Source organism: Gracilinanus agilis, chromosome 1 (genome assembly GCF_016433145.1).
Source record: "Gracilinanus agilis isolate LMUSP501 chromosome 1, AgileGrace, whole genome shotgun sequence".
NCBI lineage: Eukaryota > Metazoa > Chordata > Mammalia > Didelphimorphia > Didelphidae > Gracilinanus > Gracilinanus agilis.
In genome coordinates this window covers 672,324,241-672,342,107 of record NC_058130.1, presented here as the reverse complement: position 1 = coordinate 672,342,107, position 17,867 = coordinate 672,324,241, and the positions used below count along the sequence as shown (strand labels likewise).

At 37.2% G+C, this 17,867-nt stretch overlaps 2 protein-coding genes across 3 annotated transcripts in view; one reads left to right on the top strand and one right to left on the bottom strand.

Moving 5' to 3' along the window:
* Positions 1 to 5,813, top strand: part of TATDN1 (TatD DNase domain containing 1) — a 42,238-nt gene extending 36,425 nt beyond the window's left edge. For both annotated transcript variants that reach the window (XM_044669050.1, XM_044669057.1), the window contains one exon: positions 5,613 to 5,813. In XM_044669050.1, the coding sequence (XP_044524985.1) occupies positions 5,613 to 5,715 (103 nt within the window). In that variant the 3' untranslated portion in view covers positions 5,716 to 5,813. The remainder of the gene's footprint in view (positions 1 to 5,612) is intronic.
* Positions 5,814 to 6,419: 606 nt separating this feature from the next.
* RNF139 (ring finger protein 139) overlaps positions 6,420 to 17,867 on the bottom strand; it is a 15,941-nt gene continuing 4,493 nt past the window's right edge. The window contains exon 2 of the mRNA XM_044658283.1: positions 6,420 to 8,513. Coding sequence (XP_044514218.1) covers positions 6,679 to 8,513 — 1,835 coding nt within the window. The 3' untranslated portion in view covers positions 6,420 to 6,678. The remainder of the gene's footprint in view (positions 8,514 to 17,867) is intronic.

Sequence of the window (17,867 nt, the reverse complement as noted above, 5' to 3'; positions counted from 1 at the left end):
AAGCTGTTTGCTCCTATAAAAACCCTTTTTGGACATTTTTCCCAATTAAAAAAAAAAAATTATCTCATTGAACCACTTCAGAAAAATCAAAACTGCTGGAAATCCAAAAACACATGATCAGCCAGTTAACAGTTAACAAGCATTTAATTAAGCACCTACTATGTGCCAGGCACTTTGCTAAGTGCTGGGGATATAAAGAGAGGCAAAAGACAGTTCCTGCTCTCAATGAGCTCACATTATAAGGGGAGAGACAACATGTAAATAACTATATACAAACAGGATATATACAGGGTGAATAGGAAACAACAGAGGAAAAGCATTTGCAATGACAGATCAGGAAGGGCTTCTTGTAGATGAGATTTTAGCTGGGACTTGAAGCTAGCGAAGCAGATGAGGGGACAGACAATATAAAATGTCTGGAGTTGGAGTGTTTGTGCAAGGGACACGGGTGAGAGGACTGAGGAGTAAGAAAACTAAAAAGTAGCAGACCAGGTTATTAAGGGCTTTGAACACCAAACATCTTTAAAATTTAATCCTGGAGATGATTGGGAGCACCTGGAATTGAATAGGGAAGTGACAATATAGTCAGACTTCATGAAGATTAATCTGCCAGTTCAGTGGAGGATGGAGATTAGAAGATGGAGACATATGGGGGCAGCTGGGTAGCTCGGTGGATAGAGCCAGGTTTGGGACAGGAGGATCCTGGACTCAAATCTGGCCTTGGACACATCTAGCTTTGTGACTCTGGACAGGTCATTTAATCACCTTGCCTAGCCCTTACTGCTTTTCTGCCTTGGAACCAATACACTGTATTGGTTCTAAGACAGAAAGTAAAGGTCGTTTAAAAAAAAATATGGAGCCACAAAGCAGAGACCAACTAAGAGGCTATGGGTTTGGGGCTGATGAGGACCTGCACTGTGATACTGGCAGTGTCGGGAATGAAGGGGCCAAACAGGAGAGGTGTTTTGAATGTTGACAAAACTTGGCAATAGACTGGATATGGTTGGTGAGCATGAGGAGTCAAGGAGACACCTAGGTCACACCTCAGCAGTAATAGGAAGTTCAGAAAGGGGGCAGAGTTTTGGGGGAAAAAGTTGAGTTAGTTTAAGATGTCTACAGGTCATCAAGTTCAGGATGTACAACAGTCAGTCAGAGATGCAAGTCTGGGGGTTAGGAGACAGATGAGGCCTGGGCTAGTACTTCACAATGGTATAAAATGGTATTCATTAAAAAAGTGGCATAAGATACCCTTTTAGAGGCAGCTAGGTGGTGCAGTTGATAAGAGTGCTGGGTTTGGCATCAGGAAGACCAATCTGGCCTCAGACTCTTATTCCTTCTGATCCTGGGCAAGTCACGCAACCACTGTCTGCCTCAGTTTCCTTAACTGTAAAATGAGAATAATAATATAGTACCTCCCTCCCAGGGTGTTGTGAGGATCAAATGAAGTAATTAGTGCCTGGCAAGTAGTAAATGCTATTTAAATGTTAGCTATTACAATTATTATTCCCTCCCCATCCTCCCCCTTTTACTTAAATTTAAATGTCTGGAGAGAAAAAAGTAGATGGACCAGATATAGGGAATGAAAAACCAATAGCTGGACCACCTGAGTGATGTAGTGATACACTCCTCCCATGAACCATTAAAGAACCTGAAGGGAAAGCTTTCAGAATGATGACTCTTGTATGAGGGAATTAATAGAAAAATCACTGAATATTTAGAAGTAAAAAGGATGCTAGGAATCATCAGATTCAATTCCCTTTAAATTTTAAAGATGAGGAAACTGAGACCCGGAGAGATGAAATACTTGCCTATAATAAGTTCATACAGGTTGCAACTGTCAGAACTTGAAGTTGAACCCAGGACTTCTAGATTCCGTATCTGCTTCTTTCTTGGATAAAAATTGCACAGAATGAGAAAAGGGAGGGAGTTGTTCTCTACACAAACCTGTAAAAGCATGAATTCCCATAATTGAGACTAAAAGAGCTTCACCATACTTCAAAGTTTATACCATTTAAAATGGACAGATCTTCCAAATTTCATGAATTTGTACAAACAATTTAAATGTGGAATGAAGCAAACCAGTTTTGCTTACTTTCATTTAACTTGGCATAACTAGTATATACATACACATTAAGTTTTTTTTTCTTCTCCAAATTACATTTTTTTCCATATTGTAACAACAATCACAAAACTTTAACCAGGAAATCATTACTATAGTTTATACCAGTGACAAAAAATAGCATAAATGCTGGGGCAATTCACACCTCAAATGTAGTTAAGTCTTTTATCAATCAACAAGCATTTATTCAGGCTAAGTGCTGGGATACAGACAACATGAAACAGTTCCCACTTCTCAAGGAGCTTACATTCTCTCAGGGATCCCAAGCTATTTAGAATTCTAGTTTTGTGGAACATGACTTGCACTAGCAAGACTGAAAATGAAAGATCTTATATGACACTTTAAAAAAGTTATATACACATGGATTTCTCAAATACTTAACTATGTAAGGCCCAACTCCAAGTTTGTCACCATATTAGAAAGGGACTGATATTTATAGAAATGACAGTTTTTCACCATAACTCATGAACTCAGAAAAACAATGGCCTTAACTCAGTAGTTCTCAAAAGTGTGGTCCAGGGACCAAGATGCTTTCTGGGAGGCGATCTGGAAGGTCAATACTGTTTTCATTTAACAAATTGTTTTCATTTCTAATATGGCAAATATCAGTAGATATAACCCATATAAACAAAAGCTCTTTTTGGGCAGTCATAATAATAGAGTATAACAAAGGGTCCTGAGACTCAGAAAGTTAGAGAACCCATAGGGCTTTTTTTTTTTTAATTTCTTAAAAAAAGCTTTCTATATAGGCCCTTCCATATATAGAGCACAGGACTTCAGATATAGTGCAATGGCAGCTGCTTGCCCATATTTGGTTATTCTGACATGGAGGCTGAGGCCCTGGGACAGTCTCATCCATCCTCAAGGAAGAATTTACTCTGAATTTATCCTAGAAATTGACATAATTCGTTAAAAAAACCTTTGGAATCCAAACATAAATGTAGTAAAACCCTTTACCAGGTGCTCCATCTGTCATCTGCTTTCTAGTTACCAATGCAATTTAGCAGTCATTTTGGTATTAAAATTACTTATATCCATATACACTGAAAACTATTGATTCAGATTGTTGGATTTCATTGTGTTAAGAGTATCCTTGTGGACAGACCAAATTGTAGGTAGATTTGGACCAAAAGTATGGGGATTGCTGGCAACAATGGACATGTATTATATAATAGCACAAGTCTCTGTACCTCACCATATTCTTGTTCAACATTTTAGAGGTGTAGACAGCATGTTTTTTGAGAGTAGCTAACTTGAAGTTAAAAGAAATAGCTAATAAGAATGAGGGCAAATCCAGATTCCCAAGGTAGATTTTGAACAATTGTTCCACTGTAATAAGATGAAAATTTAATGGAATTAGTTGTACTGGACTAATTTGCAGTTGAAATAATCAACTATATAAATCAGAGGTGCAAAAAATTTCAGCAAGAATTCAAAAAGTTTAAAAAGTCAATACCATTACTATGATCTTTGGCTGCATTTTTTAAAAAACAGCATCCAATAAGGGAAGTTATAATTCTCTTGTATTCTGCCTTGGTTAGCCACATCTGGGACATTAAGTTAGGTTCTATGTGTTATGTTTTAGGAAAACATTAATAAACTAGTGTGCAGAAGTTGACCAGGATGACAGAATTTGAAGTCATGCCATTGGGTTAAAAAAATTTAAGATTCTTATTTTCAGGGCAGATAGAAAAAAGAATTGTTTGCTTGCCCACTAAGAGCAGAAGTTGGATGATTGTCAGATGTTATAAAGGATCTGTTATGAATTAGATTGACTGATCTGAGGTCCTATCACAAGATCACAGGATCTATAAAACTTCAAGAGACCTGAGAGATAGTCCAGTCCACCTTCCCTCCCTGACTTTACAGGACAGGGACTAAACACCTAGAGTCACATAGGTTGAGTTGGAAAGCTCTGATCCAAAGCTAGGTCCTCACAACTCCAATCAAGGGCTTTTCTACTACAATAAGCTATCTTTTATCACATGACAGTAAGATTCTCTTTCTTCTTCTGAACTATGGAAAAAAAAATTGTGCCACTTATTAGACATGTGCTGACTTTATCTTATTTTGTGTGGTATATAGATAGGGACACACCCTGTTGTGTATCTCTTTATAGGTCCATCCAGTTATTTGAATACTCCCCTACAACACCTTCAAATTATGATCTTACTAAACCATAAACTCCTTAAGGAGAAACACTGGGTCATATATCTCTGAATATATTCTGCCTCCTGAATCCTCCTCCCCCCAGGACTCGGCAATTTAAGGGAAATTAGAGATTATCCTAGAAATGCCTTTTTTATGGGTAAGCAGACTTCAAGTCCAGTGAGTTAAAGGGACCCATCCCAGAGTGACTGTGATGAGATGAGTACTTACACACCTCCTCCAAACTATGCCACCAATAATACTATTTACCTAGAGTTCCATCCAATTGTTTGAATACCCCCTGCAAAGAAAATACATTCAAATATCATGATAATATAAATATTTGTTAATAATAAGCAAGTATAGAGGGATCCTAAGATATATGTAGAAGGTCCGCTTTAAAATTTAAGAAATACTTTCAGCTCATCAGTTTAATTGGTTGTTCAAGACCCATACTCTGCATATTTAGTACTGACAACTAGAAGATGTTTGTGCCATTGTTAAAGGACAAACACTAATCTTAATCCTCTTCTCATAACCCCCTGGGGGGGAGGGGGAAGATGCCCATTAAAAGGACAAGACAAAATATTAAAGTTTGTTTCTAATATTGAAAAAATTTTTGTTCTAAAACCAATTGTACCTATAGCACTACTTAGAAAAATGATGGAGCTAGTTGCTGCCCCTGATGGTAGGAATTAAGAGAAAAGTTAGTAAGTCATTTTCTCAATGTGTGGAAAAAGAAACAAGAACACATTCCCAAATACCACTTCCTTAATTGCTTCAGATAATCATAGGTTCTATAAAGCAATTGCTCCCGATGAATTTTGCAGGAATAGTTTTTGAAAAAAATAAGGCAGTCACTTGGTTGGCAATGGAAGGATACCTTTAAAAGTTTCACTTATGGAAGTTATCCTGTTTTTTATATCCACTGGGCTATGAAATAGGAAGATACTTCGATAATATATTTTTCTGGGAACCCAGTGTTTAATTCAGCTTATTCATACAACATCATTAACTGCTCCTACCCCTATCTCACCCCTCCATTTTTGTAGTGTGTTTAGGCTTCTGTTTGAGATTGTATTAAGCCACTGAGTGGAATTTAGTTCTGAACAAATGTTTAGTAGTACCCTTCATTAATACCACTAAAAGTACAAAATCCTAAAGAGTTGACTTATTAAATCAAATCAGAAATGTTAACTAGTTGATAAAATTCTTTTGAGTAAAAGAAGAAATAAAATGGCTTCCTCTATAGAAAAATGATCATTATTAGTATACTCAGTTTTTAACTTAATATTTTAAATTCAATTCTTTTCTAATCTACTGGGGGGGGTTGTATGTTTTTTAGTCAGATTCTGGAGATAATGGCGGCAGTAAGAGATGATGACCCACTTGAACTGGCCAATACGCTATATAACAACACCATTAAAGTCTTCTTTAAAGACATGTAAAGCAGCCATTTACCATATATGTTTCATTGTGTATGTAAAACTGCATGGTAAAACTTACTGTAAACCTTCAATAAAAGAATGAAGCCTGTCTAAGGAGGTATATGTATGTCATAATTCAATTGTTCATTCTTTTTCCTATACAAATGCATCAGATACATCAGTGTTAAAGAAAAAAAATCTAATTTAGGGTTATAATGAATATCTTTCTAGAGTCTGAAAAGGCATTTTTATAAATGCTAAATACAAAAATTGCTGCTATGTGCATGCAACCTTTATGACGTAATTCCATTTCAAATACATTAGAGGTTACTACACCAAAGCTTACTTGATGAAAGCCCCAATTCTTTAACACAGCCCCTTAAGACACTCAGCTCCAAAACACAGGTCAAGGTAAATGCTACCTAAAAATTGAACAGACATTTCTATCAGTTACATTCCAGGAAGTTTATTTTCTTGGATTTTAAACCTACCCCCACGTGTGGCTCTCATATCCTTAGAAAACACTTGCTCATACTTTCACTTTAGTCTGTGTAAAATATCTTATATTTCAGGGCTAGACAATTCATTGTAAAGATATGGTTTCTTGCATTTTTACTTAACCATTTCAATGAGAAAACTGGGGTCCAGAGCTAGCACATGTGTATCTTTGGCACAGTTGACGCACTGTATGATCATTACATCTATCAAAAATTTTTTTGTCCAACTTTGTCTTAAAAACATGTGAAAACGTTTTATTCTATGTACAATAATGTACACAAATTTAAATAGGTCACCAAAGAGACCAGCAGTAATTAAAGAGGTATATTTACAGTAGCACATCACAGTAAACGGAAAACCATTCACAGACTCAACATTGATACTGTTTTTGTGCTTGGTTACACACTGAAGTGAAGTATTTTACTCCATTTTTGTTGAACTCAATTTTAAACAAATACCTCAGTGATTAATAAATGCCATTTTTAATCAGTCAGTATCATCATTAAGAGATTCCTCAGCTGTTGTGTCTGTGTGCTGAATCACTCCATTTCTTTCATGTTGAACATCATCATCACAATCGGTACTGTCATCTTCATTTATGTCCCTGTCAGATTCAGCAGCAGCAGCAGCAGCAGCAGCTTCTCTTACAACTTGCTCAGGATTTTCATTGGGCGAGATAAACCCATTGTTGTTAGATGAGTTTGCATTTTCCTTCACATCTTCAATGTATACTTTTTGATGGCACATTGGACAAGTATCTTGAATATACAGCCATTTCCGAAGGCAAAGTGCATGGAAATAATGATTACATGGCGTAATACGAGCAGATGTTGTAAACTCATGATAGCAGATTGCACAGACATCATCTATTTCATGTAAGCGGCCCCCTTTTATTTCAGGAAGTGAATTAATTTTCTTAACAGCAGTTCTACGATTGATAAATGTCTTCCAGCCATTCTTTGCTTGTAAGTAGATGTTAAAATATGCATGTAGGCACATCATGCAAGCCCGAATTTTACTTCCTGACTCAAACATCATGGTATAAGCCCCATTTCCAAACATAACCACTCCAAATATAAATTCAATAATATTGCCAGTTGAACGAACGTAGTAGACGTAATCATCAAGCTTTTCCCAGAGGACATTATAGTAGCCATCAATCATGAATAACGTATAAACAGTGAGAGATACAATTACTTTTAAGCAAAGTTCCACACAAAATGCTGTAACTGCAAATAGCCACGTATTTAGTGCATAATGATGCCAGAGAACATAACTGAGCAAAATTGGAAGAATAAAAAGACAAGCAGAGACGAAGAGCACAGGAAAATGTCTACGAAAAGATGACACATGAGAGGCACTGAGAGACATTAACACGGGGTCTGTCATTCCATGGATGAAATGTAGGACTGCAGTTAATAAAAGGCACATGTTTCTACTTAGGCGAACAAGTCTTTCTTCTGGCCTTAACCCACTCAAACCTGTCTGCAGAGCCAAAATAAAAAACAAAACAGGTGCTACAAAGCCAAGCCTCCTGTCATCATCTTCAGTTGACCCAATGAAGGCTAGTATCCCTAACCCCAAATAATGGGCAATTGATGAAATTACAGCACTCATGCCCAAAACAGTTAGTGTGGAATCGCATCCACTAATTATAAGATTGCAAATTAATTCCCAGAAATTATCCCAAGAAATAAGGTAGAAATTTTCTCCAGTTTCATTTGCCATCTTTAAAACGTATGTTAAGACAGAAGCTTGAGCTGCAATTCTTGTTAGCCAGAAGACTCGAAGTATGTCTGGGAAACGAATCCTTTTCCAGGTATCCTCCATCAATAACTGTAATCCATAAATACGATACATATGCCTTACCAAAAGATAAACATATCGTGTAGAATAATAAAACCACTTAATTTTCACAGCCAACACAAGTGTGGTATTTAATGTCAGAATCAGGGAAGAAGCAAAAACTAAAGTCTCTCTGACATGTAAGGGTAGCTCTGTGATTAAGCCTATTACAGGAACCAAGAAATTCATTATAATCAGCTGTGAGTAGATGGACTGAATTTGAAGTAATGTGATATATCCAATTCCAAATGTTAGTTGAAGAACAATGAGTGCCATCCATAGTGAGGGCCCTTTCCGAGGAAGAAATTCAATACCAAATGCTGATGTGTTGTAGGCACCATAGAAGTCAATGTGCAAAGAGGCGTAATAATTCACCAACACTGAAGTTGCAGCTAGTAGAAAGGCTGAGCTGTACATGTAAAACTTGAAAAGTGATCGCTGTGACAAGATCAGAACAACACTGGATACAAATATACCTAAAAGAAAAAGATGGAGAAAAATCACTGTGTGCTTCCTTTATATGTCAAGTTTTCAAATCACTCTACCATGCATCAACAGTTTCGTGCTTATAAACAATTGCTCAACAATTGTTTCTCTTGATAATCTCAACTTTAAGGGTCAGGGCTTAATTAAGACTCAACAAAAGGGCCAATAAGACAAATGATCTGTGAACTCCACATTGTTTTACTTTCATGTACTTTTTCACAATAATAAATTACTCCAGAGTAAATGTGTACATGGTCTTATTTCTCTAGTAGACTAACCTGCAGTGTGGTACCTTGTGTTTTATAACTGTTCAATAAGTAAACACTAAATTAAAAATAAGAAATATTTCCATAAAGGGAGGGAGGAAATATTTAATCTCCACCAAAAAGCACCAGAGTTCAAGAATTTAGAATTGCTAGTCTGGAAATAAATCCATTACTACTTTTATATATATTATTTTGTAAAAACTAAATGGGGGGCAGCTGGGTAGCTCAGTGGAGTGAGAGTCAGGCCTAGAGACAGGAGGTCCTAGGGTCAAACCCGGCCTCAGCCACTTCCCAGCTGTGTGACCCTGGGCAAGTCACTTGACCCCCATTGCCCACCCTTACCACTCTTCCACCTATGAGACAATACACCGAAGTACAAGGGTTTAAAAAAAAAACAAAAAAAAGCTAAATAGACTATGTACTTGAAACATGATTTACTTAAGTATTTCACTGACCACTGTCTATAACCAGCAAATTCCTTTTTATTGCCAAAAGCTGTATATTAAGCATATCTCTTGGTACAGATCATGCTAGCTTTCTTCTCTAAACAGAAAGCAGAGCATTTTTTTCTCTCTCTTTTTCTCTATTTTCTTTAAAAGAGCTCATCCATTCCTAGATCCCAATTATCATGTCTACGCAGATGACTGAAATGGATATCTCTGGCTACACGTTCCCAACTGCCTGTTGCACCCAGCTACCTAAGAATATCTCAAATCAACATGTCTGAAAAGACCTATTTTCCAATTTCTTTACGGTAGTGTGCCATAAGCTATAACTTCTTTTCTTTTACCACCCAGTCACCAAGTCCTGTCACTTCTCCCTTTGTGCTACTCTTAAATCACTTCCTTTCCAATTCCAATGCCATCACCCTATTTCATTCCTGTAATTCCTCTTACATTATTGCAATACCCTTTCTAACTGATCTGCCTGCTCTAAATACTTCAAACACAGAGGCCAAATTAATACTACAGCACAACTCTATTAGCATTTCCCTTGCTCAAAAATATTCAATAACTCCTCACTGTCTAGCAAAATTCAGCTGTCTTGATCTGACATTCAAGGTTCTTTACAACATAACCCCTACTTAACTTTCACATCTCATCTCTCACTACTCTGTAAATCAGCCAGCCTAGTCTATCTAAAAAACAACATATCTTCAAATATCTCTGTGCTTTTGGTCATGAAAACATTTTTTCTACATATCTCTGATTATCCTATCTAGCCTTTAAGGCCTAATTATTCTTTAATATGTCTTTCCTGATTACATCAGTCTGACAAAATTAATCGTTCTTCCCTAACAAGGGAGAAGTCATTAAACTCATTCTATTTTGTGGCAGTGCTTTATCATTAGAAAGTTTCTCCTTACATCAAGTTTAAATTCACCTCTTTGCAACTTCTACCAATGCTCCTTTCTAAATTCTGCCTAAAAGAGCCAAACAAAACATGCCTAATCTTTTTCCTGTGACAGCCTTTCGGGGACTTCAAAACAAACATGTCTTCTTTGAGCGTTCTTCTTCTCCAAACAAAATATCCTGTTGTTTCTTCAACTGATCTTCACACCCTGGACTATTCCTGCTTCCCTCATCCCATCTTCTACAAGCACCCAGACCTTAACACTAGTCCAAATCTGATTTTGACTACAACAGAGAATGCTAGAACTAAATAACACAACTACTCTCCCACCACCATACTGTTACATAGGCACAGACCCAGCTGCCCTGAAATCAATTCATTATTAACTTGCAGAACTTTTGTCTTCAACTGACTAGCCATGTTTCCTCCATCTTATGTATTTGTGAAGTTTATTATTTTAATCCATTAAATTTAATCCTACTGGACTCAGCTCAATATTCTAGCTTGCCAAAATCTTTTCAGATTCTGACATCTAGCAATTTAGCTGACTCTGAAATTTGTGTCTTTAGCATATTTACCAAGTTAGTTCTAGTCATGCCTTTATCCAAGTCAATAACAAAAATGATAAGAGACAAGGCCAAATATTGATTCCTAGAGCACTACACTGAAAACTTCCTTCCAAGCTGATTAACTAACTACTCTTGGTACAGACCATATTTATGAAGCCATGAATAGGTTTCCCACTGCAAATTCACAGGTAGGCTATTCTGATTCAGAAAAAAATCAAAATAAATGAAGCCAAAGGAGAAGTAGAAAAGCAACTACAGTCATAAAATTGAATTTGGAATCAAGGCCCCATACACCTGTGTTCAAATTCTGCCTCACTTACTAGCTGTGTGACCATCTGAAAGTCTCAAGGTTTCAAATCCCTCCTCTGTAACAACGGGGTTATTACTTGCACCCTCCTTGTTGCAAATTTAACTGGGACATTAAAGACCTACTGTATAGTGCAAAAGAAACTATGTTTGATATTAATGCAAAGTCTCCCCCGCTCCTCCCTCAAAAAAAATTCCAGCCATTAAGAAGCTTATAGTCTACTGGAAAGTGCTTTGAAAATCTTGAATTGCTATACAACATGAATTGTCATTAATTTGCTAAATCATCTACTAAAAGCACAATTGCTAATCTACCCCACTGTGTCAGAAACATATCCAAAAATTAATGTAATTGTGTCATATAAGTAGCCCATGTTCTGAACAGTGTCTGAACATAGGTATTTGCTTTACCACCGTAGGGAAAAAAAAAATTTAAGTTGACTGAACACAAAATAGCCAAATCAGTAGAAAGGTCAGTGAATATAACCAGTTTGTAAGACGGTCATTTCATTAAATCTGGTGAACATATTGGCCACCCTCCATTTTATCACCAACCTAATGGGTGTACTAATAGGCTTTGAAACTTCTGAGTAGAAAAATGTCCTAGGGGAATATAAACAGAAATCTACTATCACAATTGTGGCATAGGGGCTTATAGGCTAAAATGGCAGGTAAACTGAAAGTTGAGAAAACTCTGCCTTGGGTATGCCTTGGGTTAGTAATCCGAATTACCTCTTGAGAGGTTAGTGGGACTTTTAGAAATTATTGGGAAAACTGGGTAATCAATTCATGGCATTTAGGGGAATGAGACTAAAACCATGACCAATAAGTAAAGAAATCACTATGAACATTTGGAAGACATGTACCAAATATTATGTATCTGTTGTGATAGTTTTAAAATATAACTAATTAATGTGAAGATGTTAAAAGAATTTCAAAGACTGGAATTCGTAAATACAACAGTAAAATAACTGATGGACAAGTGTTGTGTCATCTTAATTCAACATGAATGAAACAACTCAATTCTCTTTGTCCTCTCACTTCCTAAGTTCTTTATCCTTCCCAGTCACCCACTCAGCCTACTGGTCAGCCTGCCACCAGTCTCTCCCCCGTCTAGACCATCCTCCATTCAGTTATTAGTCTAAAAACCTAAGTGGTCATATCACTGCCAACTCAACCAATTCCAAGAACTCCCTACTGCCTCTAGAATCAAATATTATAACTGTTTGGCATTCAAAATGCCTAGAGACCTGGCTCCCACCTACCATTTTTACACATTACTCCCTACTAAGTCTGCAATCCAGTGACACTGGCTTCTTTTAGTGTTCATCACACAATACACTACATATCTGACCCCAGGAATTTTCAAAGGCTGTTCATGCCTAGAATATTTTCCCTTATCTCTACTTCCTGGCTTCCTTCAAACTCCAACTAAAATCCCATATTTTGTAAGCTTCTCACTTCTCCTGATTTACCTTAATGCTAGTGCCTTCCCTCTGTTGATCATTTCCAACTTATTTTATCTTGTATATATCTTGTTTCTACATAGCTGTTTACATTTGCACACTGACTGGTGCACAGCAAGCCCTTAATAAATGCTTACTAACTGCTAGATGAATCAGAAGTTAATAACCTACACACAATTATGAAACCATCTACAATGTTTATTTCAATGGATCTGTGATCTCACTAAAGTACACATTCAAGGCAAATTATAATCTACTCATACCTTCCCATACATATGGTGGATTTTTTCCCCATGTCCTCCTCCCATGTATCTATTCTCCAAACCAAAGTGCTTAAGACTTTCCTCAAGGTCTTTTTATTTTTTAAAATATTGGGGGGGGGGGGGGGAGGGGAGAGGTGCAGTTGGGTAGCTCAGTGGATTGAGATTCAGGCCTAGAGACAGGAGGTCCTAGATTCAAATCTGACCTCAAACACTTCCCAGCTGTGTGACCCTGGGCAAGTTGCTTGATCCCCACTGCCTACCCTTACCACTCTTCTGCCTTGGAGCCAATACACAGTATTGACTTAGTATTGACTCCAAGTTGGAAGGTAAGGGTTTTAATATATGTGTGTGTGTGTGTGTGTATGTAAAATTTGGGGGTGGGGGGCAAGTACCAGTATAATGCTCAGGCTGGTCATCACTTATACCTTACTTCCTTCTCCATTCATATAAATCCTGAATATCTCTACACCACAGGGCAGATAGGTCTATCGCTGAAAATGAGTCAATTTGCAAAACATGAAAAACTGAAAAAAATTTTAAACATAATAGGTATAATACTATCTTCATTTCATTCACTTCTAAAAATGTTATAAACCTTCTCACTCTAATAAAGATGGCTAAGAGAAATACATAGCCTAAAACAAAATCAGAAAAATGTTTTAATACATGATAGAAGAGATGTAGAAATTTAAGATTAATGAATTTAATTGATCATATGTCACTAATTTTCTCCTAAAAGAAACCTAAGCAATGGGAAATGGATCAATTTCAAGGAAATAAAATCTTAAATACTATTACTAAGCACAATCTTGAGCTAACATAGCAACTATAGTGGTTTTCTACCAGTGACCTCAAAGTAAATGTGTAACCAGAGTTCCAAATATTGCCATCTACTTATCTGTAGTTTTATACTAGGGAACTAAGATTATTTTCATATAAATAACAAGAGAATTCTTATGTTTACATTTCCTACTTTAGTTTCAAATTAGTTATGTCATTATTACATTGGTTATGGATTATGTATTTTGAAGGGCATGTAATATTTCCTCAAAAAAGGTTAAAATATTAACATTCTTTATTATGTTACAGTCTAATATGGGTTTCTCATACATTATCTACTGTTTGCTTTAACATTTGAGAGCAAGCTCTGAAATATATGGTTTCAAATCAAATAAGTACTAGCCACAATGGGAAATGTCCTCGGCTGTCTCCAGCTCTTGTTCAATCAACACAGAGGTAGAAGAAATGGAGAAATAGAAACTCTCAGTAATAAAAGGAAGATGGATAACCCAAGTACAAGAAGTAGTCTTAAAGGAAACCTTGGTGAAAGAGAGAAAAATATATTAAAATTATGCAGGAACAGGACATCATTGTTTCTGTAAATTTTTGGTCAGAAGAAGCACAAATAAAAACGTCAAATTATGGTAGACAACCCTCCCCCCCAAAATGTAGTATGAATTAGCATGAATATGGATTATTTACTGTAAGGTCATTTTTAAAAGTTTGAATTTACTGTGCCATTTCCAGTTTTTTTTAAATAATCAAAAGGAATTAAGCTGAAAAATCATTTCCTTACATACATATTTTCATTCTCTTCTTCAATAAGGAAAGGAATTAATTGCCACTTCCAACTTTTTACTAGTTATAGGCAATTACTCCTTTAAACTACCAAATCAAGGCCCCCTATTGCAGTTAGCATCTTAACATTCCAAGGCTTGTCACTTAATATTTATGGGCATAATGAAGCTAGACTGCTAGGACCAATAATATTGAACATATACACTTTTTGTTCTAAAAAGTAATTTTTAAAAAACAGCCCTTTTTGGGGGGCTGGATAATGAAATTTGAATCCAGTCAATTATATAGAAGCAAATTAAGGAGCAGTCTGGTGATTGGTTTAGATAACAAATGTTTCCAATTATTTTAATGAAGTCTAAAATTGAGAACATTTTAGAATCAAAATGTTTATATAACCAGCAAAACATTATGTTTTTTATGTTTGGCAAAAAGCTCTTGAAGATTAAAATGTATTTTAAAATATTTAATAAAATGTCTTTAACTGAAATATACCCTAATTATCTATGAAAAAAATATACACTAAAGTTTAAATTCAGCAAAATTCAACTTTTCGTGTTTTATTATCACAGAAGACCTAGAAACCAAACATCAAGATTATTTCACTTGGCCATTCTAGGAATTTTGTAAAACCCTCCTCTTTACTCAAAGATCCCCAAATTGCCATTTGAAGGAATGATTTATATGTGAACACAGAAATTCTTAAAACATGGACACAAAGGGTTAATTACTTCTGGATAGTTTGAAGTTTATTTCCTGGAGTAATGTTTTTAACATATCTATATCTTTTTCCTGGCAAAAATTTAGTTCTAGTATTTTATTTTTTAAATGATTCCTCATAGAATTTAACCCTGAGGGGGGCAGATGGGTGGCTCAGTGGATTGAGAGCCAAGCGTAGAGACAGGAAGTCCTGGGTTCAAATCTGATTCTCAGACACTTCATATCTATGTGACTCTGGGCAAGTCACTTAACCCCCCCATTGCCTAGTCCTTAACCACTCTTCTGCCTTAGAACCAACACACAGTATTGAGTCTAAGAAGGAAGGTAAGGATTTTAAAAAAATAATAATTTAACCCTGAAAAAATTCTTAGAAATCATCTAATCCAATCCTGCTCTCTTCCCTTCCCCCCTTCCTATTTTACAAATGAGACCTGAAAGAAATGTGAGGTGACTAGCCCAGGACCCACACTGGAAATGAGAAACTAAACCAGAACTCAAACTTGGGGTTAGTTTGAGGTTTTTAACAATGATTAAGCAGTCAAGTTGATCCATGAGGTCTTTTGCCCCCAACAAAATTACATTATTTTGAACACAATTCTGTGATCTCTTCTACCATAATGTGAAACAAAAAAGGATGCTGGATTTGTTCCAGAAAACCCAAGTTCAAATTCTGACTCTGTAATTTCTTCCCAAATGAATTCCTCAACTCTTTAGGTTAGTAATACATGGGTTCTTGGGCAAGCCCCTTAACCTTGGTGGACCTCAGTGTTCTCAACTTTAAAATGAAAGGACTTGGTAGGGGCAGCTGGGTAGCTCAGTGGAGTGAGAGCCAGGCCTAGAGACAGGAGGTCCTAGGTTCAAACCCGGCCTCAGCCACTTCCCAGCTGTGTGACCCTGGGCAAGTCACTTGACCCCCATAGCCCACCCTTACCAATCTTCCACCTATGAGACAATACACCGAAGTACAAGGGTGTAAAAAAAAAAAAACAAAAACAAAAAAACAAAACAAAATGAAAGGACTTGAAGGCACAAACCTTGGGTAGGTTCTAGAAAATTAGAAAAGCTTTACTTTTCAGTAGGTGGGACAAAGTGATGAGAAAGCAGGAACCAGAATCAGAAAACTTGAATTCAAATTCAGGCTTCAAGACTAGTGGTGTTATCCTGGGCAAGTCACTTAGAACTGTCTACTCCAGTTTCCTAATCTGGAAAATGGGGCTAATAAATAGTACCTAATTTTAAGGGCTGTGGTAAAAAAAAAAATCAATGAGATATTTGTAACGCACTTTACAAACTTAAAGCATTATATAAGTGCTATTATTAAATTACTAAAAATGTGCTGGTGGCAGGTGTACCAGACCAATGAAGTTACAGGTGTTTTTAAGTACTAAAGAATGTCAAGATTTTATTACTTTTAACTGAATAAAAAACATATGACCCTTAATAATGCTACCACAAAGCAAAACCCGTATTTATTCAATAAGAATAAAGATGCAACGAATAGACAGATAATTTATATTCTTGATTTGAAGAAGCTCAAGTGTGGTGCTATTCAGAGTACTCCAAGACTTGTGGTCCTGGTGCCAATTTCCACTAAATGATCTTGGACAAGTCACTTCATCTCTCTAGGTCTCAATTTCCTACATATAAAATCAGGGGAGCTGGACTATGTAATTAAGACGTTCCATGAATATAAGAAGACAGGATGAAATACCTTGACAGTTTCTGGATAAGCACAACTTAGCCCAAGCAGCACCATTCATAAACCAAATCTGACAATTCAGACATACCAGAATTAGCTTATGCCAACTCTGACAATTAAGAGAGACTTCATTTTAAAGCACAAAAGGTTCTTTTCCCTTGTGGCAGAAATGTTTAATATTAGCCCAGAAGCTATTATTTAATTCTACAAATTTTACAAATGAGGAAATCAAGGTCCTAAGAGGTTAAGTTGACTCTCTTGAAAGGTTATGAAGTCGGTGACAGAGCCAAGTCTCAGGTTTCCCAGGTACAAAGTTCTTTTGACTGTTATGTTGAGTTATGCTGCCTGTCTGTATATGTATGAAGGACTTTTAAGGCTTAAAAACATCCCTTTATACTCGGTGCAACTATTAAGGAAATGATTTTTCAAATGTGGTTTGTCCATTCTAACTTCCTGGTTTATTCCTCTTCAGCATAGCATGCTCAGTTCCTCAATTAGGATTTCTGTAATCGTTTTGAGGTTTGACATTTGCAGGCTTCCTCATCTGGAATGTCATTAGCCACCACTGACAACAATGACAATAACAGTAGGCTCATACTGGAAGCACCTGCTGAAAACGTGGAACTGACAGTATGGCAGGAAGGAGGGACGTGGGTGATAGGGAAACCTATCTAAGCCCATGAATTAGTGCATTTTGTCCAAGGTCAAGTCAATAGCAAAGCTCCTAAGCCTTCGGCCTCTCCCGTGGCCTTGGCCATCTGCCATGATTCTCATCCACAGGACGACCATAGCTCAGGCCCACCTCCACGCCCTAGCCCCCAGGAGCTAAGGTAGAGGGCTCAGCATAACGCTGACTCACCCAGAGCTTGGGCCTAGCCCCCTCCCCATTTTCGGAAGGCGGAGAAGCCCCTCTTTCTTCACCCCACCCCCGCCCCCTTAAGCCGCACCTCTCCCCTCCCCACCCCCCACCGCAGGGTAGAATCGCACGTCCCGGGGCAAAGCTTTGCAGCAGACAAAACCGCCCTGGTGGGGCCTCCCGGGGCCCGGGCAGAGCCGAGACCGAGGGGGACGCGCGCGCGGGGGACCGTGCCGCCCCGTCCTTACCCAGGAGCCGGATGAGGATCTGG